Raw genomic sequence first — 22861 nt, forward strand, 5'->3', positions numbered from 1 at the left:
GGATTTGGAGAAAGCATTCGACCGTGTCCCTCGTGGCGCCCTGTGGGGGGTGGCTCTGGGAGTATGGGGTCCGGGGCCCTCTGCTAATGGCTGTCCGGTCCCTGTACGACCAGAGCAGGAGCTTGGTTCGCATTGCCGGCAGTAAGTCAGACCTGTTCCCGGTGCGTTTTGAACTCCGGCAGGGCTGCCCTTTGTCACCGGTCCTGTTCATTATCGTTATGGACAGGATTTCTAGGCGCAGCCAGGGGCTGGAGGGAGTCCGGTTCGGGGACTATAGGATTTTGTCGCTGCTTTTTGCAGATGATGTTGTCCTGTTGGCTCCATCAAACCAGGACCTTCAGTGTGCACTGGGATGGTTTGCAGCCGAGTGTGAAGCGGCTGGGATGAGAATCAGCACCTCCAAGTCCGAGGCCATGGTTCTCAGCCGGAAAAGGGTGGCTTGCCCCCTTCAGGTTGGTGGAGTAGTCCTGCCTCAAGTGGAGGAGTTTAAGTATCTTGGGGTCTTGTTCAGGAGTGAGGGAAGGACGGAGCGGGAGATTGACAGGCGGATCGGTGCAGCTTCTGCAGTAATGCAGTCGATGTACCAGTCCGTCGTGGTGAAGAAGGAGTTGAGCCGTGAGGTGAAGCTTTCGATTTACTGGTCAATCTACATTCCAACTCTCACCTATGGTCATGAGCTTTGGGTCATGACCGAAAGAATGAGATCCCGGATACAGGCGGTCGAAATGAGTTTCCTCCGTAGAGTGGCTGGGCGCTCCCTTAGAGATAGGGTGAGGAGCTCGGTCACTCGAGAGGAGCTCAGAGTAGAGCCGCTGCTCCTCCACATCGAGAGGGGCCAGCTGAGGTGGCTCGGGCATCTGTTCCGGATGCCCCCTGGACGCCTCCCTGGGGAGGTGTTCTGGGCATGTCCCACCGGGAGGAGGCCCCGGGGAAGACCTAGGACACGCTGGAGGGACTATGTCTCTCGTCTGGCCTGGGAACACCTCGGAATTCCCCCGGAAGAGCTGGAGGAAGTGTCTGGGGAGAGGGAAGTCTGGGCATCTCTGCTTAGACTGCTGACCGCGCGACCTGGCGACCCGGCCCTGGATAAGCGGAAGAAAATGGATGACACGCAGAATTCAACATCTTCAGTGGTGCAGCAAATTCGGGTTCAAATTTGCCTTTTGTGAAGCTCACTCTTCTCTGTTTTCCCATCAAGGCATTGATTTTCAATAAAAATGAAAATAATGTTCTAAAATAGGAAATAAACTGTCTAACCAGTGTTTAATAATAGTAAAAGTATTTATTGGGTAGGAGTTATACTCCTAATAAGGCAACATCCATTTAATAATTTTAACAAATATAATAATTTACACTCTATATTATTGCATCCTGTTAATGTACAAAAATACTAACATGCATATAGTATCTGCCAATATAAATTATAGATAGCATATTACTATTTACTCTTATTGCAAAGAACTGATACTTTGACATGGTGTAAATAAAATTTATCGCTATTTTCACCTGGTGTAAATAACATATTGCTAAGACAATGCTGCTTAGTGTAAATAGCATCTACTGCTATCAATAAGCAAATACAGCAATAGTAAGATTGAGGCACTACTGAACTAATCAAATATTTTCTTTTTACTAAACATATATAGCTGAATAGAAAGAGCACTAATGTATTAACGCTGACACAAACTGAGAATGTCCAAAATATCTTATGTGCAACAATTTTAAACTGGACATTTGGGCACTTTGACATCAACACTCATCACACAAACCTCAACAATGGTGACAAAACAATTACTAAAATTCATGCTGCAATGCATTCTGGAAACAGTGGATGAGTTTTGATTGGTGCACCCAGAATGAACTGCAGCATGAAGCTTTTTGTTGATTTGATCTTTTTTTTAATTCTTCAAATTATCAGATTGTCATGACAAAGCTTGAGCAAATGCTGCAGTATCAGAAGATCAGTAGAAAGTTTAGAGGCACTAATGACACTAAACACTTATCAGTGATGAGGTTAGATATTATCAGTGAACCAAACCACTTTATGTTCAAATAACTACATTTGTCAAGTTGAAAATATAAAAATTCTAAATAAATACAACTTAACTGAGTCAATGTAAAAAGATAACTCAAAAAGTGAAAAACTACATTTTTACAGTGTACATGTAAATTGTTTATCATGACAGTCTTTATAGTTTTAAAGTAGTAAACATCAGTTAATTTAACATCAGATCTGTTAACATAATATTCACCATGACAATATCTTTTTCTATTCGATTTTCTTTCAATATAAAACCCTTCTGTGCACCTTGTGTATAAACTTTCAAAGAACTGCAGTATTTCAAAAACTTATAAACTGACTCACCATGTTGTCTGGACTGTCTGTCCCAGTAGGCCATCTTCACACAATTGTCACTTTTGTACCGATCAGCACTTCGCACAGTAAGAAACAAACTAGTACTGCTGCGTTAACTTAAGTATGTGTGTGTGTATTAAATCAAGTTGTGCACTCATCACAACTCACAAACTGGTTGGACGCGATACTTGGGGTACATTCCATACAACATCAGGTTATATGACATTACCACACATATATATCACTGTCAAAAGACTGCCTGTGCCATCTTTGAACAGCATAGTAAAATTCAGGGGCCTTTTTTCTCTAGCTAAATTCAATTTGATCACTCGTGTGATGAGGAATGTCACTGTTACACCTCAAAAACGCTATTCACATATAATTCTGACAAAAACTATTTTGCAATAAATGGAAATGAGTGATATAAAGCTGCATTTGTCCTCATCTCCTGAATCAACCTCCACTGCCCAACATCTCAGAAAGAAAGGTTATTATATATAAAAATATTATATATACAAACTTTCACAACAAGGAAAGACAATTTGTACAAGCTGTGAGTTGTTTAGGCATTCTCTAAGAGATTTTAATACAGTGGTTATCACACTAGGGGGCGCAAACAAGCTCCAAACTTAGATACATGTCACTGTAAAAAAAAAGTTTCCTGGTTGCCTTAAAATTTTGAGTTCATTGAAATTCAAAATTTGAGTTCATACAATAAAAGCGATTGGTTTAATCAACAGAGACTCAAAAAATTGTTATCTGAACGACATGAATTATTTAAAGGGGTGGTTGTTTATGATTTTACTTTTTTAACTTTAGTTAGTGTGCAGTTTCTGTTAGAGCATAAACAACATCTGCAAAATTATGATGCTCAAAGTTCATGCAAATAGAGATATATTCTTGTAATGTCCTCATCACAGATATGAGCTCCTCATTCACCGATGGACTTTCAGTGCGATCATTCACAAACACAGACCCGAGATACTAGATGAGTCATTGAGTCATGAGTTTTGAAAAATTTATAGGCTACATGATCATCTTAAAGAAGATATGGGACACAACTAAAGAGAAACTATTAAATAAATTATCAAATCTTTCAGTATGTGATGTTTCTTGTACCATGGCATCAACTTTTTTAGGAACAACAGATGCAGCGGCTTATTATATATTAATTAGTATTTTAATTATTAATTTAGTATTTTCCGGAACAGTTTTAAACATTGCAGAATTATATCGTAAAGACAGTCAGTTACTGTAATCAATATTTAGTTAATTGACGGTTTCCTTGGTACTTTAATAGTTTTTGCCCTCTATTAATATTATTCAGAAACGTAACAGAAATAATTCTGCATGTTTTACAAACTTAAGTACAACGTTATTTTGAGGCAATCAACAGCTCTAGATTGTAGATGCTGTATATCGAGTTTAAATTGTATTTAATCAGTGTGAATCTACTGACACTCGCAGTATTTTCACAACAACAAAGAGAAAAACACAAGGTATCATTTACAAAAAGGTTTAATTACGCATGAATAAAACAGACAAATAAACATACGAGATTCAGAGAGAAGTCTTCTCCTCTTATGGTGTGTTTGTGCTGCCCTCGTGTGGACAAACACCAGAACTGCAGAGTGAAACGAAACCTCCGCACTCTAAAGGCCCCGTTTCAGAGATACATGTGTGCTCATAATTCAGATAGCCAACAATGATAATGGCCCTCTCTCAAATGGCACCCTAAACACTTGCGAATGTTCGCACCCGGTATGAAAAAAGGCTCTATAGCAGGCACGTGCACAGTTAGGGCTCAACCTGTGCAGAGCACATGCCCTTTTTGTCCTTACACTCCGAAGTGCCCTTTTTTTTGGGGAGGTGTTTTATTTAATTTATTTATTTTCTTGAATAAATCAATGGTATTGGTCACCCTTTACGTCTGTCTGTCTGATTTACAAATATATTTAGCCTAATAAAAGGTATTAAAAAGAGCTTGTGACAAAATCTTTTTGGATCCGGTCAAACTGTCAGTCAAACCTCTTAACTCCGCCCCCTGAGTGCCGCGAACTGAAGTTCCACAGCAGAGCAGCTGAACATCTTGCAACGGTAAATAAATATCATCTTGTTGTTTGAATTAGTAGGCTACAACGTTGTTTTTACGAAAGAAGCATTGGTATGTCTATAAAGTTTCATATTTTATGCATTTGAGGCCTGAGACCGGCGGCGGAGAGAGAGGGAGGGGGCTAACGTTAGCATTTGCCTTCTAAGTTAGTCATAGCGAATAGCCTACAAATAGCCTTAAATAGCCTGTGCATACAGTACAGTAGTATTACATCTTTTATAAATTGAGATTTTGGCCAAAAACTGAGCGCTCATAACCTATAGAGATCGCTAAGACATGTGACCAACTGGGTGGCAACGTCATCAGAACGCAAAGAATTATGGGTATGTTTGGCCAGTTTACATGGGCTGGCATTGCAGGCTAGTGTTCTGGCATGAAAATAATTAAAAATTAACGTGATAAACAGAATATAATCCTACAAAATGCAGCGGGCTAAAGAAAACATTGTCGGACCATACCGCCTAAAACTAAATCCTAATGCAAAGACGAGATATGACGAGAAAATAAAGGGAATCAAAGGACTGGATCCTTAAGAGCAGAGCGACTGGTCAAGGGACGTCAAACTGTTGCCCAACTTCCAGCACCCATATATATATATATATATATATATATATATATATATATATATATATATATATATATATATATATATTAGAGAGAGAGAGACAGAGAGAGAGAGAGATTTTAAGCCCCCTCATAAACACTCATTTGTCCTCCTTTTGGAGTTGCGCTGAATCAGCCTAAAAAACCCGCTCTAGAATCTTTATTAGGACGCTGCAGCATAGCGTTTAATGCCGTAAGATCTGGTCAAACAAACGATTGTCTGAAAGCGGTGTCAAATAAATAAATATCATTGGTTAAAAACGTAAACAAGCCGGCTGGCTACGTCATATCATCACGTTTTGTATATGTATTTCTGTTATTTCCAGAAGTCCAGAAATTGTATGATTTCAGGCACTGTGCACTTTGCAAGACTTTTTTGAAACAGACATCACAATGTCTTGAATAAATACAAATACTGTGAACAAACACTTTTTGCCTCTTCTGTTACACATAGGTCTACATCAAATTGTCTGGCAATGAATTTTTTTTCAGAATCACTGTATCATGATACCATCGATATAATGGACAAAATTGTATTACGAGTACATCAGAGTCCTATGCAATTATTCTTGCCTCACTAAATGCCGCAAAGTGTCCTCCTTTTTGGTGTTATGGAAATGGCCACCATATATATATATATATATATATATATATATATATATATATATATATATATATATATATATATATATATATATACAGGGCTTGACATTAACTTTTTTGCTCACCAGCCACTGTGGCTAGTGGTTTTCCAAAGTTACTAGCCACTCAGCATTTTCACTGGCCACAATTTTGCTGTTGGGAAATTACATTTTATATGATTAAAGTTGCCTCTGGCATGCTTAAATTACTTGATTTTGAGTCATTTTACTTGATTTACAAGATTTAAAACCCTTTCAAACTTACAAATGCAGATTGACCACCCAAATCAAGACTATACATTGTATATATCAGGTAGGCCTATGTATAGTTATTTTTGTTAGGCTATATAAAAAGAACAAAGAAGCAAATTACAAATAGTAATTTAAAAAATATATTTTTTTTGTCAGATACATATGTTTATTTAGCATACATGTATACATTTATTTAACATTTTTTGATGTTTGATTAACATTAATGACAGACCGGTATTTATTTGGGGGCTGCTGAATGCATGGACATCATATACTGACACATATCCAGTTTTTACCCACTTAGCCGTAAGCCATAGCCGACTGTATTCACGCGAGATACTCCACACGATGCATTTTGACATCTGTGTGTGCGTGTATTCAGGCGCAAGGAGAACTGATCGCGCGCGACAGAGAGAGAGCGCACGCTAGCGCTTCTGTTGTGTCATTCAGCGCGATTCCGCCTATCCCGCCTTCACTAACCGCAAGTTAATCGATAAAGAATTGTGACTGAATTGTAATTTTGTGATACGACGAGCTTGGCTACTTTTCATTTGGCTGTAGGCTGAAATTATATTCAACCCGCCAAAGTGGCTAGTGGGAGTGGCTGTCTTACCCGCCACAGCTGAAATCTACCCGCATTTGGCGGGTTGGCGGGTGTTAATGTCAAGCCCTATATATATATATATATATATATATATATATATATATATATATATATATATATAATTTTACACACAAATATATATTTACACACAACTACATGATATTAAGTGTTAGTGCATACACACACGAAGTTTTCAGTAACTTCAAGTCTCTGCAACAGGCCCAGGTTTACAGATGGATGGGTCCAGAACCTGGAGATTGTAAAAGTGGGGCAGAAAACTGTCTTCCGTTCAAAGGTATGCTAATGTTTTTAGCACACACTCCTCGCTCTCTCTCATCTATCTGCGTGCAGTCAGAATTCAACAAACCAGCGTGTGTGTGTGTGTGTGAGAGAGAGAGAGGCGCGGGCGCGATCGAACAGTGCAACATAAAAACATACTCCGTCATTTTGTTCATACAGGACATCTTTCAAACTGCAAAGTGTTTACTTATATTTGTGTACACACAATAAAACACAACATTATGCTTTTGTCAAAATGTAAACTTGTCAAACTGTAACCTACAACTGTCACCCAACCAAAATCTCTCACACACACGCTGGTTTGTTGAATTCTGACTGCACGCAGATCGATGAGAGAGTGAGGAGTGTGGTGCTTAAAACATTAGCATACATTTGAACGGACGACAGTTTTCTGCCCCACTTTTACAATCTCCAGGTCCTGCATCCATCTGTAAAAAAGACCTGTGCCTGCTGCAGCGACTTGAAGTTACTGTATAAAACAGCAGGTAGACGGCATCTTGAACACTGCGTTCTTCCCTCCATGCAAAGAAGTCTGGCGCCTTGTGTTTGTGCCGCGGATTCCCAAAATGCTTTGCGTTCACCACCGGGAATACGTCATGATGACGACACATTAGCAATCTCTATTGATGATGACGTAGCACGTAGCCTAATGTGATGCCATCGTTTTAACGTTTTTATTTTGCACATATTCGCTGGTCAAAAACCCGGCGTAACTGCATTTGAGTTTGACAAAAAAGCGACTGAGTGATCCCCGTCGTCAGCTAGTTAAAATATATTTCTAAGGAATTTCTTATTTGATTTATGATGGCTATCTGCTGATACACTTAATTCATTAACATTTAATATGGTCACACAGTATGGTTAATGTTTACGATGTTAATATGTATTTGCTCGCTAGATAATTTTTTTAATCTAGTATTGTATACTCCCCGCTCGTCTTTACATGTAACATAGTAAAACATGGTTTTACTACAGTAATGTTGTAGTAACTAAAAAACATTACAGAATCGTCAGGTCACTGTGCTTCTTTATATTTTATCATGCAGAATGTAATGTGTGTGTATTAATGCCCTTTTTCAGTTTCAGCACATGCCCCTCAAAAGGTCTGTGCACGGCCCTGCTCTATAGGGATCTATTGTTTCGATTCAAGAGTGTCACTGTGGCGAACATTCGAGCCGAATTTCACATTCATTGTGAAAGAGCCTTAAACCAGAGCAGAGCAGATGAGACCTGCTGTGAACACTGCTGTAACACACAGATCTGACGTCTGACAGCGATGATCACGTGATCAGAGCGAGTGTGTGGACGTCAGTCAGTGATGATGAGCTCGTCACAGCCCCAGTCCTCATAACTGCCGTCAGGAAGATACCGGCGGATGATGATGGGGATCTTCCTGCTCTGAGGAACACACAGACATTAAAACACAAACATCAACACCATATTTTTCTGAGAAATGTTTGCATGTGTTTTTGTCAATACAGTGAAAGTCAATGGGGTCCAATGTTGTTTGAGATGCTTTTGTGTGTGTATATTATATAACGCAGTAGCTCTCAATCACAATTTATCAGAATCAGAATCAGAAAGAGCTTTATTGCCAGGTATGTTTACACATACTAGGAATTTGTTTTAGTGACAGAAGCTCCACAGTGCAACAGAGTGACAGTGACAAGACAAGACACATAATAAAAATAATAAAATAATATACAAATTTACAAGATGGACAAAGTGCAAAAAAGGCAAAAAACAATATATAATATAGACAATTTGTATGTACAGTTATGATGTGTGCAAATTTGAAATATAAATAAGTGTTTTAAGTAAATAATGTATAATAGTGTTGTGTGTTCCGTGTTTGTCAAGTGTTCATGAGATGGATTGATTGAGGGAAGAAACTGTTCTTGTGTCTGGTCGTTCTGGTGCTCAGGGCTCTGTAGCGTCGACCGGATGGCAACAGTTCAAAGAGGGAGTGTGCTGGATGTGAGGGGTCCAGAGTGATCTTCTTTGCTCTTTTTCTCACTCTGGATAATTACGGTTCTTGGAGAGTGGGGAGGGTTGTACCAATGATTCGCTCAGCAGACCGGACTACCCTCTGTAGTCTTCTGAGGTCAGATTTGGTAGCTGAGCTGAACCAGACAGTATTTGAAGTGCAAAGGATGGATTCGATGATGGCAGAGTAGAATTGTTTCAGCAGATCCTGTGGTAGGTTGAACTTCCTCAGCTGGCGAAGGAAGTACAGCCTCTGCTAGGACTTTTTCACAATGGACTCAATGTGGTTGTCCCACTTCAGGTCCTGAGAGATGGTGGTGCCCAGGAACCTGAATGACTCCACTGCTGCCACAGTGCTGTTCATGATGGTGAGTGGGGGGAGAGCAGGGGGGTTTCTCCTGAAGTCCACGATCATCTCCACTGTCTTGAGCGTGTTGAGCTCCAGGTTGTTAAGACTGCACCAGACAGCCAGCAGTTCAACCTCCAGTCTGTAAGCAGACTCGTCACCGTCCCGGATGAGGCCGATCAGTGTGGTGTCATCTGCAAACTTCAGGAGCTTGACAGAGGGGTCTTTAGAGGTGCTGTCATTGGTGTAGAGGGAGAAGAGCAGTGGGTAGAGGACACAGCCCTGAGGGGCGCCGGTGCTGATGGTGAGGGTGCTGGATGAGAGTTTTCCCAGCCTCACTAGCTGCTGCCTGTCTGTCAGGAAGCTGGTGATCCACTGACAGACAGAGGTGGGCACGGAGAGCTGAGTAAGTTTGGGTTGGAGGAGTGATGGGATGATGGTGTTAAAAGCAGAGCTGAAGTCCACAAACAGGATCCTCACATAAGTCCCTGATCTGTCCAGATGCTGGAGAACATAATGCAGTCCCATATTGACTGCATCATCCACAGACCTGTTTGCTCGGTAAGCAAACTGCAGGGGTGTCCAGTAAGGGTCCAGTGTCCTTCAGATAAGCCAGAACCAGTCTTTCAAATGACTTCATGGCCACAGATGTTAGAGCCACAGGTCTGTAGTCATTTAGTCCAGTAATTTTGGGTTTCTTTGGGACGGGGATGATGGTGGAGCGTTTGAAGCATGAGGGGACTTCGCACAGCTCCAGTGATCTGTTGAAGATCTGTGTGAAGATGGGGGCCAGCTGGTCAGCGCAGGTTTTCAGACAGGCTGGTGAAACACTGTATATAGGCCTGGTGCCTTTCTTCTCTTGTTCTTTCAGAAGACCTGCCGCACGTCATCTTCACTGAACTGAATTGCAGGTGTGGGGGAGACGGGGGTTGTTGGAGGTGTTAATGGTGATTTTTCAAACCTGCAATAAAACCCATTCAGATCGTCTGCCAGTTGTTGATTCTCCACAGAGCTGGGGGATGGTGTCTTGTAGTTGGTGATAACTTTCAGACCTTTCCACACTGAAGCAATGTCATTAGAAGAGAACTGACTCTGAAGCTTTGCGAGCATCTTCTTTGGCCTGACCGAGCTGTCTGAGTTTTGCAGTGAACCAGGGTTTGTCGTTGTTGGAAGTTAGATGAGTCCTGGTAGGAATGCACAAATCCTCACAGAAACTGATATATGAAGTAACAGTCTCTGTGAGCTCGTCCAGATTGAGACCATTTTACCAATCGCACTGAGACATTTAAAATAATACCAAACATATAAAGGGAAAAACAATAAATACACAAGTTACATTATACATTTTGAATAAGTTTCAGTGACTTGAGTCAGGGGGAAAGGAAGGTGTGTGTGTGTGTGTGTGTGTGTGTGTGTGTGTGGTGGGGGAGGCGTTGTCCTTTGCTACTTCTTTGAGATCTTTTTTCCAGATAAGTTTTATTACTTTATTGCAGGATGCTTGATCTCAGTTTTTGTCTAGCAGGAAAATCAAGCCTTACATAGTGATGACCGATTTCAATACACTGCTTCAGAAAGCTTCAGAGCATAAATGAATTAGTGTATCTGATACTGAAAACTGATAGTTTTATGCTAAATTATGTGTCACAAAGCAGTCTAAACATATACATGAACATGCATTAGCATACGTACAAATGTAAAACGTAAACAATTTGTTTTATTGGAACTTCATCAAAATCTACAGAGAAGGATCATGAAAAGATGTTATGCTTACCTCTGCTGATAAAGCTAAAAGTGTTAATATTATAAATAAATAAATAAATAAATAAATGTCATCATTATTATTATTATTATTATTATTAATAATGATAGCTGAAAAAAGGAGAAGGTGACATGATTTTACTTAGAATCATTTGAAAGTGAGTGTATGTGTAGAGAAGGCAAATCTTGTAATATTCAGAAATGTAAGACATTTCTAAATCAATCTCATTGACATTGTATCCACCGTACTTTGTCAAGTGGAAGGAAGTTACAAACAGAGCCTATGCCAACCAATGAGAACATGCCAGAACTTAATAGGAACTACAGCTAATAGAAACAGAATAATCCATTAAAGTTAAACACACACACACACACACACACACACACACACACACACACACACACACACACACACACACACACACACAAAGAAACGCACACACTCACGTTCCCTGATCTTTGCAGTACATTGCCATAAATACACATACTCTACAGAATGTAGAATGGTTTACAAAACCCCAAAAAACACAAACAGATTTCACATTTTTTGTATGCAGATAGAACTGAAACATAAACAATCATAGCACAGTGACTGTAAAAATACTTATACAAATTAGAAAAATTGCATTATTTGTCATTACTGTTGGACAAAAAACATAGTGTTTCGACAGAACTTTTTTTTTTTTTTTTTGCATTTTGAAACACAGAGTTGGTATTTAATGAACAAAATGTCGATACAGTTGTGTTGCTGAGCATAACTAGGTATAGTTTTAGCTTTGGTATCGAAATGGGAATCAACACCAATAATTTTGGTGTCTGACCTTATTTGTTACAATACAAGTTTACATGGATCAAAAACAACAAAAATAATAACTTTTTTGTGGATTAATAATAGAAGAAAATAATAATTGAAAACAAATATATTACTATATTATATAGTATTTTAAATACTCATGTCTCTGGCCTAATTTTGAGGGAACCAAACCTGTGTGCTTTATTCCCCAATTTGGGTGGTTTGAGTATTTTCCCTGGGGTTAATCCTTAGGGTGGCCTAGTCAGACTTTATTATTAGTGAACAAAAACTTGGGCTTGTGTCCCAAAATTACACCGCCCCGCCACACTCACAAACTCCAAATTGATTTCTCTTTCACACCCTCAATGTACTTGGATGGACACATACACGCATTATGTCAAAATACCCCTCTCAGCAAGTATTCTCGTAAACACATTAGGTTATGTCTTAATTGAACTAGTGACAGCAACCTCTGTCTTGTAAATCAAACAACAAAACACAGCTTTAACAAATTAATCTGTTCACTTTATAAATTTAATATAGTGTTATTTTACATTTAATTATTAATTTCTGTACACTGAAATAATACAGTTAGACATTATACTTTATTTGTAACTTTATGCTTGTAATTGGTGTACAGTATTCTTTTTACAGTCTGTTCACTTGCGTTTAATAACGTATTAGTTAGGTTAGTAGTTTCTGGAGTAGTTAAAGTGGGCTAAGTAATAAATGCAAAGTTACCCCACACCCTTTTTTTTTTTTTTTTTTTTTTTTTTTTTGCTGCTAATCTGAAAAATTATCCGATCCGTGAACTAGTAACCATGATATGATCCGAACCATGTGTTTTGTGATCCATTGAACCACTAGCTGTGATGTGACGTGATTCTGGATGATCAGATGTGACAAGGCTCTGGAAGAACTGCCGAGACGTGACAGGGCTCTGGACGATCAGCGGTGACTTGACAGGACTCACGAAGATCAGCAGCAACTTGACTCACGAAGATAAGCTGTGACATGACTTGGCTCAGGGAGCTCTACTGTGATTTGATTTAGTGTCGTTGTGAGCGTGTTCTAGCGCGGCTGCCATTACATGAGCAGATTACATTACATCTATTACATTCCTCCGCAACACCCACAGTTAATGCAGAGCCGAAAGACAATAACGCAAAATCTAAAAAATGACTTGGGGATTTAAGTGGCTGATTAATGCCCTCACAGAAAAAGTCTATCAGCACACAGTCCGGCAGATCTAAACAATACGCAATGTCTAAATATTCTTGAATATAATCCTCCAATGATTGTGTGCCTTGCTTGAGCACCAATAATGTCTGTGCAATGTCCATACCTGACCAGTGACCTCCATAAAAGCTGCTGGATCCTTGTGTGGCTGAGTATTCTTTTAAGGGCTGAACAAAAGATACTTGTGGATCCATGTGCAGCCATTTATTAGACAAAGACATAGTTGATAACAGGCATGGGATGGAAAGAGCAAACAGGAATAAAGCAGGCAAGACAAAGAGTATATCAGGCACAAGCGTGGTCAAATGACAGGGCAAGAGAGAAGTCCAAGACAGGCAGTCCATAAACACTAAACAATACTTAGCAGTGACAGAGTAGAAGTGCATGCCTTATGTAGGGTGTGTGTGTAATCAGTGCAATGGATGATGGGAAATGTAGTCCGAGGTGAAGTGCAAAAGTTATTGATGTGCAAGAGTCCATACAAAACAGAACTGGGATTGTGACACACACACACACACACACACACACACACACACACACACACACACACGTACATACGTACGTACATATAATATATATATATATATATATATATAATATATGCCATTTTATAACTGCATTTTTATCTTCTTTAACTTCATTAAGAGGTTTATTCATAAATAGGTTTATTTGCTCTGTCGTTCAGCACAAGCGCCATATACTGTGAATTTGCACGTTCACTCTGCACATCGCCAGTGAAAATCACTTGGTTATGAACACGAAAAACGTCTTGAGAAACGCTGGTGATAAGAGCGTGCAATACTCATCCCAGTGTGTACAGGCTTTGGCTGAAGAAAGTTGTAGTTTATGTTCTTCTTTCTCTTTCTGTCAGTGCTTATTCACAGCAAGTGTTTGAATGATTGAAATAATGTTTCAGGAACATCATACTAACCTCTAAATAATGATCCCGTAATGGAGAAAATGTCCATGGCTCAGTAGTAGGATTTTGTGCAGTGGTGAGACAGTGTATTTCTGCAAATAAATGTGTCAAAAATGAAGGATATGCTTATCGATTTTAGGAATAATCAAAATGATTAAAGAGTACAATTATTAAAGAGCAGGATGTTGAGTTGGTGGAATCTTATAAGTATTTGGGGTGTGTGATTGACAATAAGTTGAATGTTAATTTCAATGTGAAGATGATTTGTAAAAAGGGCCAGCAATGCCTGTTTTGTTTACAGAGATTATGTAAATATAATATAAATAGGTATTTGATGACCTTGTTTTATAAGTCTTATATTGAGTTTGTTATAAATTTCTCTTTTTATGCTGGTATGGCAGTCTTAGTGTTAAGGCAATGTCTGTGGTGGTGAAAATAGTCATTACCAGTAATAAGATCTTAGGAGTTCGTCAGAGTCACCCTATTATTTGTATAATCCATTTTAAATAATATCTCCCATCCCCTACATTCTGAGTTTCATTTTCTAACTTCAGGATTTTGGTTTAGATTTCCCACTGTTAGGAGTTACAGGTAAGCATTCATTTATTCTCACTGCTATTTCTTTGTTAAATTCAGGTATGGGGAGAGCTGTGAGAAGCAGATAGATGTTTGCGTTGGCTGCTGTCTTGTGTTATTTTTATGAGTTTCTAATGTTTTGTAAACTCTATTGTATGTATGCTGGTCTTGTTGCAAAAACAATTGCGCTTTGGGGACATAAACGAATAAAGAAAGAACATATTAACTTTAAGAAAACTGGACATTTTGATGTTCTTGGAATGTTACAAATCAATGTTCCCAGAATGCTGAATTGTTAATCAAAGCTGATAGAACATTTGAGGAGCATCATACCTTTTAAAACATGTTTCTCAAACCTCAATAATACTGGTCATTTGGAGAATGTTCTTATAACAAAAATCTGTTAGCTGGGAGGAAGCTTCACAATAAAAAATAAAGCAAACAATTCAGTAAAACATACAAAGTCAGTGGCTACAACGTTAAAGTTAAATAGCCTAAATGAATGTTAAGTTAACGTCACTTTTCCCTCAGCCAAAACGATTCGCTAGGGAACAAATTATAGATTCATGAGACCAAAGATCGCCCCTTAGATATACACAGTACAGAGCCAGTGGCAAACGTCATAAGGACTAGCCACATTAAGGTTGTTCTCGGTAGGGTACATGAGCGCTGAGCAACCGGTGATCACTTGGATGTCACAACTCCAAAAACATCCAATCAACTTTTCAAATAGCCGCTATCTTTATCAATAAACCACAAATTTGAGCTTTAAACCAGTACATTCTCACCTGAAAACAACATATAATGACATAATAACCATAGCATGTTTAAATTACGCAGGTTTTCTCCTTTACTATTGACGCTTGCTGGTTAGTGCGAGATGCATTCTGGGATACCTGGCTGTCTCAAGTCTGCACAAGTCACCTCTCGATGCATCCTCAATAAAAGGGACGGATCAAGAACACATCCAGGGATTTTGACTGTACTTGGCTAGATGTGAACTTTGAATTGGATCAGTACTTGGACAGCAACTGATGACGTTTAACAATGCCACAAGAACGCATATTGAGAAAGTCTGAAAAGTATGTTACTAGGAATCTACTGCCTATATTTTAATTTAAAATTTTAACATGTACATTTAATCATTTAGCAGATGCTTTTCTCCAAAGTGACTTACAAATGAGAACAATAGAAGCAATCATATCAACATGAGCCAGTTATTCCAGCCAAGTGCTCGCAGCAAAGATTATATTTATTAATGTAATTTGGTAAATAAGGATGTATTGCAAATTAAACAAGTTATGAACCATTAACAGTTTTAACAATTATGTTTTAAACTATATCAATCAATATCAAATAGCAGTTTAATTGCTCAACATTATTTCTAATTTTTGTAAGCAGTATAGGAGTCAATCTTACCTGGAAAGTACTTCAAAATTCAAGTGAAATAAAGTCTTGTGCTAAAAACTTGAAAAAAGATCAGTACACTCATTTCAGTGTCATATTCTGAATTATCATCTGACTGCAAATCAAGGATTCAAGTGGGAAAAAGTGAAGGAGGAGGAGCTCAGCAGTGAGGCGGGAAAAGGCATTTGTGATTGAAGAAGATGTGCAGGATATTTTCTTTCAGTTTGGGTTACAGTGAGCCTCTATGATTTCAGTAATTAAAATGAAGTAAATATCAATGTTCATTGAAGGGGAAAGCATATCAGCAGTAAAAACTGCTCTGAATGACACTGTGAGAGAATGTCCTACTATAAATGTGGTACACAACACAACAAAATAACAAAGAAAACTCTCTAGAGACCAGAAATCACAGAGGATTGGGGAGGGATGTTTTTACTTTCTTTTTGTAACCATCCATAACAACATATAGCAAGAACAGCAGCACAGAAATGTTCTCAGTGGATTTAGTCCATACAAAATCATAACAATGCACATTTCTTTAGAACATGTAAAATGAGTCTTTCTGTCAGGGTTTATCTGTGTTTTTCCTTGATTATTCATTGTTTGATTAGTAGTGCAGCTGGTGTTCATTATGTTGATTGGTTTAAATTTGTATTTAAAGGTGCAGTATGTGATAATTTTGTCCGCTAGAGGTCGCTAGAGGCCTATTCAAAACAAAGGCGTAGCTTGATGACGGCAAGTTTGAGTGTGGAATCTTGGGACATGTGGTCTCCTCACCTCAACAGACAGTGCAATAAGGACTTGGGAAGAAAACATGTCAATGGATGCGATTATTAACGTTACTGTAGTATGAAGCAGAGCAGGACCGAGTGTTGTGGGAGCTGAACGAGGCCGCTGGAGCTATTGCGCAACACACGCCTCACGAGCAGCGGGAATTTTATTATGACACAATCGCCGGCGCCGCTTCCGCTTTATTCCACGACACTGTTGACGTGGTTTCTACGTCAGTAAAGGCGGTAACAAAGGGTAACTGACGTCATTGACAGGCGACTGCACTGCCCCGTGTCACTGTTTAGAATGGGAATTTTCTCATGATTTACAAGTAGTTGAAAACATTAGAGATATTGTTAGTAATCAGCTGGACAAAATATATAACACTAGCCTAGTGGTTTTTGGATATTTTACTGCGAAAATATTACATATTGTACCTTTAAGCCCTGTGTTTCATTTTGATCATTGTTACTTTTCATCATATTTCTTTTTGCTATTCTGTTCATGTGTGTTTTCTGAGGACTTTGAAAATAAATAAGACTGCTGTGAATAAATCTGTTTATTTATCTTTATTTTTAAATTACCAGTGACAATTTTAGGGCTGCCCTGTCATTCATATTAAGAGATTAGTTGACTAATCACACATTTATATTAATAAACCATAAATCATAATAATGAGACTTAAAATTGTCTACATAGCCTAATCAGCGCTCAAACGCACACAAAAAGCTTGCCACAGCGCACCGGCAGAAGTAATGATTATGAATGCATTGGAGAAAAACAGAAAGGAGACTGTCTGAACATTTTTATAATTGATAAACTAGTTTTTTCTGTCATAGTGATGAAGTCGACGATGCTGACTCGTCATCTCCGCAGTAATGGACACATATATGCATGTTTCATACAGATTGACATCATCTGTTTTCCATTTGAATTGGTTCGTTTAAAAATAGACATTTCGCTTTTTATAGATATATTTTTCATGTCTGTGAGGCAAGTTTATACTAAGTCTCGCTTTGTCTTTTGACCCGCTCAAGTTCACAGAGAGAGACGACAGAAAGCGCACCCTGTTTTTATTATTTTACAAAAGCACAATATTTTGTTGTTATTTTGAGTGCACACAAATAAAAGTAGACCCTTAACAGTTTTGAACGATGTATTATTCTTATCTGTATGACAAAATATTTTGTATTTTAAGTGCAAGTGATCGCACCGGCGCCTCCATGTTAGCTGTCTTGCAGTGAGCTACTATACAGCTTGCAAACTCCACACAAGCAATTGAATAGCTCACATTTTTTAGGTTAATGTTAAAGCTACTACTTACATGTGTCAGGTGATAAGCCATTTTGAGGTTGATGAATGGTAGGGCGAATGTTTGGATGTCCTGCCCAATGTACTGTCACTACCACATAGACAAGCTGTTAATGATCTGTCCGTCACAGACTGCGTGACTTCGCCACCTCCTGTGGAGATTTTTCTGCGACTAAGTAACCAAGCCCTTTCTCGTCGATTTATTTTGCTGTATTTCACTCAATTTCTCTTAACATGTTTATTATTACCAGCATTATTATTATTATCATTAGCAACATCAATAATGGTTAACTGAAACCTATCGAGTTGTGTTGCAATTTTGCTTGAATAAAAAAGAAAGTTAGAAATTTGAAGCCAGGAACTATTTCACACTATTTCACACAAAACATGCACCCCAGATGGCAACAAAGTGTACCACACGTACCAGATGTGTGTCCGGTCTGTTGCTGTCTGGGACTGAACCAGACTACCCAGTCAAAACTATTCAGTAAAACACTAATTATTTTGATGGTCCACCCAACAATTATTTAACTTACTATGTGTAAATTTTTGTAAAGTGGAGTAAAGTTTTGTAAAGTTTTTTTCTATGTGTAAAGTTATTTTGTCATTAAACATCGACTCTGCAACATAATTAAAGCTGTGACAGTTGAGTGCATGAAGTGTCCACACTTAATTTTTTTCCGTTAATTTAGTGCATCATCCGGGTATTTAAAGTGCACTTTTTATTTTTAGAATTTTCGGTGTAAACGCACTACTCGTACTATTTGTACTTAAAAACGTCATAGAATAGTGCATAAGTACGCGAATTGGGACGCACCTACTATTAGATCATCAACATGAAGTGTATTCAACTATATGGTGAATATATGGCAGACAAAACTGGAAACACTTTCATGAAGGCAAAAATCTAAACTACTGACTCTTTGCTGTAGGTCTGTTTGAAATGAAATGTAACAGAACTTGTTGAAAGGAAATTTCTGTTAAAAAGTCATTGGTCTTCTAAAATCACTGTAAACCACAGCTTCTGGTGTTTATAACTTTATTGACTTTTGCATCAATTTGTCAAAATCAAGATGACAAAAAACTAGTGCTGTCAATCGATTAAAAAAAAAAAACTAATTAATCGCACAATTTTTTGAAATTAATCGCGATTAATCGCAATTAAAAGACTGAAACTTTTTGGATATGTAAATGTAAAATGTAAATGTAAAACTCAAGACAAAGAAACTATTTAAATTCAAAATATGATTGTTTATTGGAATTTTTGTTTAACTTGTAACACAGATTTTCTCATGTAAACAACATACCTGCAATAAACCATCAATATCCTCCAAATTAACTGTTGGCTTGAAAGCCATATTTATTACAGAAATAAAAACACAGGCATGTAAGTGCCATTTGAATTTCAAAACAATCAATGCCAATAAAAACCAAAAATGATTTCCATGTTGAATTCTAAGTGTGAGATTAGTGCTGTCCTTCCTTTTAGATAGGTCTGAAGTAAAATCATTTTTGAATTTAACTACATAGGCTGGATCATCCTCTGTGGACTCCATAATTTTGAACAAGTGGCACAAGGCTGGCAATACCACTGAGCAGGAGATGTACTGCTCTCCTCCCAGCAGTTCAGTTACATATCTGCAATGGAAAGCACAAGATGTTGCTATTAAATGCAAAGAAACTAATTTTGTGCCAGTATGTAACATGTACACTTACACTCTCACACTCACTCATTCTCTCTCTCTCTCTCTCTCTCTCTCACACACACAAACACACACACACACACACACACACAAAATTGTATTTTATTTACATTACATTGTTCAACACCATATTTATTTCTTCTTCACCTTTTTAATAATGTTTTACACTAATCTTAACTTATTTTTATTTTTGTTTTACGCAGCATGCCTTGGCAGCGGGCACACACGCACACACAGATTGGGGGATAGTGAAAACAGACAAGAGACGGAGAAAATAATATTAATCTACCTGCAAGGTTCAAGTAGTTCCTCCAGCTTTTGCAGTTTGGCGAGCTCCTGTGTAGTCAACATGGCAACATTGCTCTTTTGCTGAGCCAGGGTAGTGGTCAGTGGAGATTTGTTTCGCTGAATTCGCTTGACCATCTCTAGGGTAGAATTCCATCTAGTCGTAACATCCTGAACGAGAGATTCTTGTTTCTGTCCACATGCAACTTGCTGTTCCATTAGTTCGTGAGCGTTGGATGGACTATGCTTAAAGTGCCCAACAATCTTGCGACATTTAGCTAGGACACTTTCAAATCCACTGCCGTGAATGGAAACTGTGACAGTTCGTTGCAAAATGTGGGCCGTGCAGGGCAGGTGTTCAAATGGAAGTAGTCTCGCGGCAGCAACCATATTACGAGCACTGTCAGTGCCAAGTGTGCTTAACTTGTCCTCGATTTTCCATTCTCTTGCCACATCGAGAAAATGATCCGCACATGCCTCAGCGTACTGTCGTTCCTCAGTTTTAGACACGGTTAGTGCGAATGAATGCAATTTCCATTCTTTATCAACGAAGTGCGCTGTGATGCCTAAGTAGTTGTCATTGCTCACAGAAGTCCAGTGGTCCCCTGTCAGTGCGATGTGTGTCGCTTGCTGTAACGTGTTCATCCTCCGTGCCTTCTCATCGTCATACAAAGTGTGTATTTTTGACATGATGGTTCCTCTTGAGGGCATATTGTATGAGGCGTCTCCGGATGCAGTTCTAATGATGTCCCGCAGTCCATCGTCATCTACTATGTTAATGGGTCGGCAGTTTTTAGCTATCCAAATAACCAAAGCATTCATTACCTTATCACTTACAGATCTTGTCATTTTACCACGAACGCACTCCTGCAATTTACATTGGCGAGGCCCCGTAGAGATGGTTTCGGTGGGGTGTTTTGCTTTTAAGTGATATGCCAAAGACGAATTACTTCTGTGGTAATTAAATTCGGCTTTGCAAAATGCACAGATTACTTTTGTTTTATCCACAGAACCATCCGGCAGAGTTTTATACTGAAACTTTCCGTCTAAAAGTCCTTCCTTGGTCTTATCCATATTTCTTTGCACGTTGAACACACATGGGCCACAACCGGAAATAAAAAAAACTGCAACCGCGTTAATTGCGTTAATTTTTTTTAACGCGTTAAATATTTCAAATTAATCGCATGCGTTAACGCGCTAATTTTGACAGCACTACAAAAAACATAATATTCTTAAAACTGTCAAATTGAAAATACAGATTTAGTTGTGATGATTCATGTACTGTTTTTGTATTTATGTGGTGCTTCTGAATTTAAACAGTCTGGATATAAGGCTGTCTGCTGTTTCGATGCAGGCTGTTCTGTGTGGTTGCTATGCACTTGTTTTCTGGCCCAAGAGTCCATTCCCAAAGGAGAATTCACACAAGCACGTGATTTACCAGAAAACACAACATTTAAATCTTTCATATTATGCTCGTTGTGCCCATCAGAAAAGATTATAAATAAGATGATGAACAAAAGGTGTTGTTTACACACTTTAGACATTAAACTAGATACTCACTCATGTAGAAAATACCACAGAATAATTAGATCAAAGTTACAGCCAGTCTTGATGGTGCCAAGTTTGCATAGACTAGTTTATTACAGGCAGTGTAATAGGAAATTAAACCTGATTAGAGGATTATGCTCCTGGTAACATACACACAAGAAAGCCTGTTTGTGATCATTTTATATAGATAATTAAACTTCCAGTCCTGATTAAAACTATGTAATTATCATTATGACATGGAAAAAAAAAAGATAAACAAAATATACTCGCTGGGGTATTTTTGCTTGCATCACAGAGACCCCTTCTGTTCTTAAAACAAACTGCTGCTCAGAGCGTCACGTGATCGTTCAGACCCCTTTTGATAAAGCTCGCTTCTGAGCAGGGCTTAAAAACGAAAAAAAAAAAAATTCAATCGTTTCACTCCGAGCAGAATCGTTTTTTTTAACGTTTCTGTTCCAGCGTTCCTTCTGTATTATAAACATTCTGAAACCGGTTTGATTAGAAAAAATAACGGTTACGTTATTTATTTAATTTGCATATAGCCTACATAATAATAATAATAATAATAATAATAATAATAATAATATGTACAGCATTTTATTAATTACAAAACAAAGAGTATTTGCCATCTTAGCCAAAAGGCCTACAAGTAGCTTTATAACAAGATTCCGTCCTAATGTACCTATTAAACAAAATGAAAAACCTTTATAAATTAAAGTATTTTTTCAATATATTTTAAAATGTTTGTTGCATGGTTAAAAATACCGACGATATTCCTAAACGGAAAAAAGTCGTGTAGCATTTTATTATTCTGAAATAAAGTAAAATGTTAACACATAGCCTAGCCTAGCCTTTTTATAGTGTTTGTAAACATAGGCTAAATTATGACAAAACTGCCCCATTTTATTTTACCACAACTCCAAAGTTAACAGTTGGCCTATTCAAGCTAAATAAACGTCAAGCCAAAACGAATTGAGACAAAATGCGGGAGTGATCATGCATAGAGTCTATTAGCATCAAGCTACATTTCAAAATTTATGAGTAATGTTTTTGCTCGAAGCACACTTTAAACCATCAAGTGCTTGTAATAACTTCTGATATAATCTAAAGTGGGTTTTCGATGAATGACATGCATTTTTTTGTGTTTTATAATAGATTGAACACTAAATCTGCTTGTCACAAACATGCTTTATTGTTATAAAAATATCATGAGCTGCATAAAAAAACACAGAAAACATTTTATCATTATCATGTCTATTTGCCTTCATATTTTATCTGTAGAAAAATTTCTCTCAATTTTTATGTACAGAAGAGCAGGAGATATGATTATGATGACTAACAGATTTAAAA

The 22861-nt window shown here is 38.0% G+C and overlaps 2 protein-coding genes across 2 annotated transcripts in view; one reads left to right on the top strand and one right to left on the bottom strand.

Moving 5' to 3' along the window:
• Positions 1-22861, top strand: part of LOC137017073 (zinc finger protein 502-like) — a 634288-nt gene that overhangs the window by 451852 nt on the left and 159575 nt on the right. The gene's annotated exons all lie outside the window — the stretch shown is intronic.
• LOC137013911 (E3 SUMO-protein ligase ZBED1-like) lies at positions 8178-21061 on the bottom strand. Its single transcript, XM_067377956.1, has 7 exons — positions 19968-21061; positions 19407-19613; positions 10293-10385; positions 10078-10162; positions 9752-9973; positions 9127-9705; positions 8178-8267 (listed from the first exon to the last, which is right to left on the bottom strand). The coding sequence occupies exons 1-7, from the start codon at positions 21035-21037 to the stop codon at positions 8178-8180; spliced, it is 2346 nt and encodes a 781-aa protein (XP_067234057.1). The 5' UTR covers positions 21038-21061.

This window comes from Chanodichthys erythropterus, chromosome 3, assembly GCF_024489055.1.
Source record: "Chanodichthys erythropterus isolate Z2021 chromosome 3, ASM2448905v1, whole genome shotgun sequence".
Taxonomy (NCBI): Eukaryota; Metazoa; Chordata; class Actinopteri; order Cypriniformes; family Xenocyprididae; genus Chanodichthys; species Chanodichthys erythropterus.

What these genes read in the sequence shown, in the direction of transcription:
- LOC137013911 (XM_067377956.1), bottom strand. Translation starts at nt 21,037, where the DNA reads ATGGATAAGACCAAGGAAGGACTTTTAGACGGAAAGTTTCAGTATAAA. An exon ending in GAACTACTTGAACCTTGCAG is followed by an intron (nt 19,614 to 19,967) that starts GTAGATTAATAT and finishes TTTCCATTGCAG; the next exon opens with ATATGTAACTGAACTGCTGG. An exon ending in TTTGCTTACCGAGCAAACAG is followed by an intron (nt 9,706 to 9,751) that starts GTCTGTGGATGA and finishes TATGTTCTCCAG; the next exon opens with CATCTGGACAGATCAGGGAC.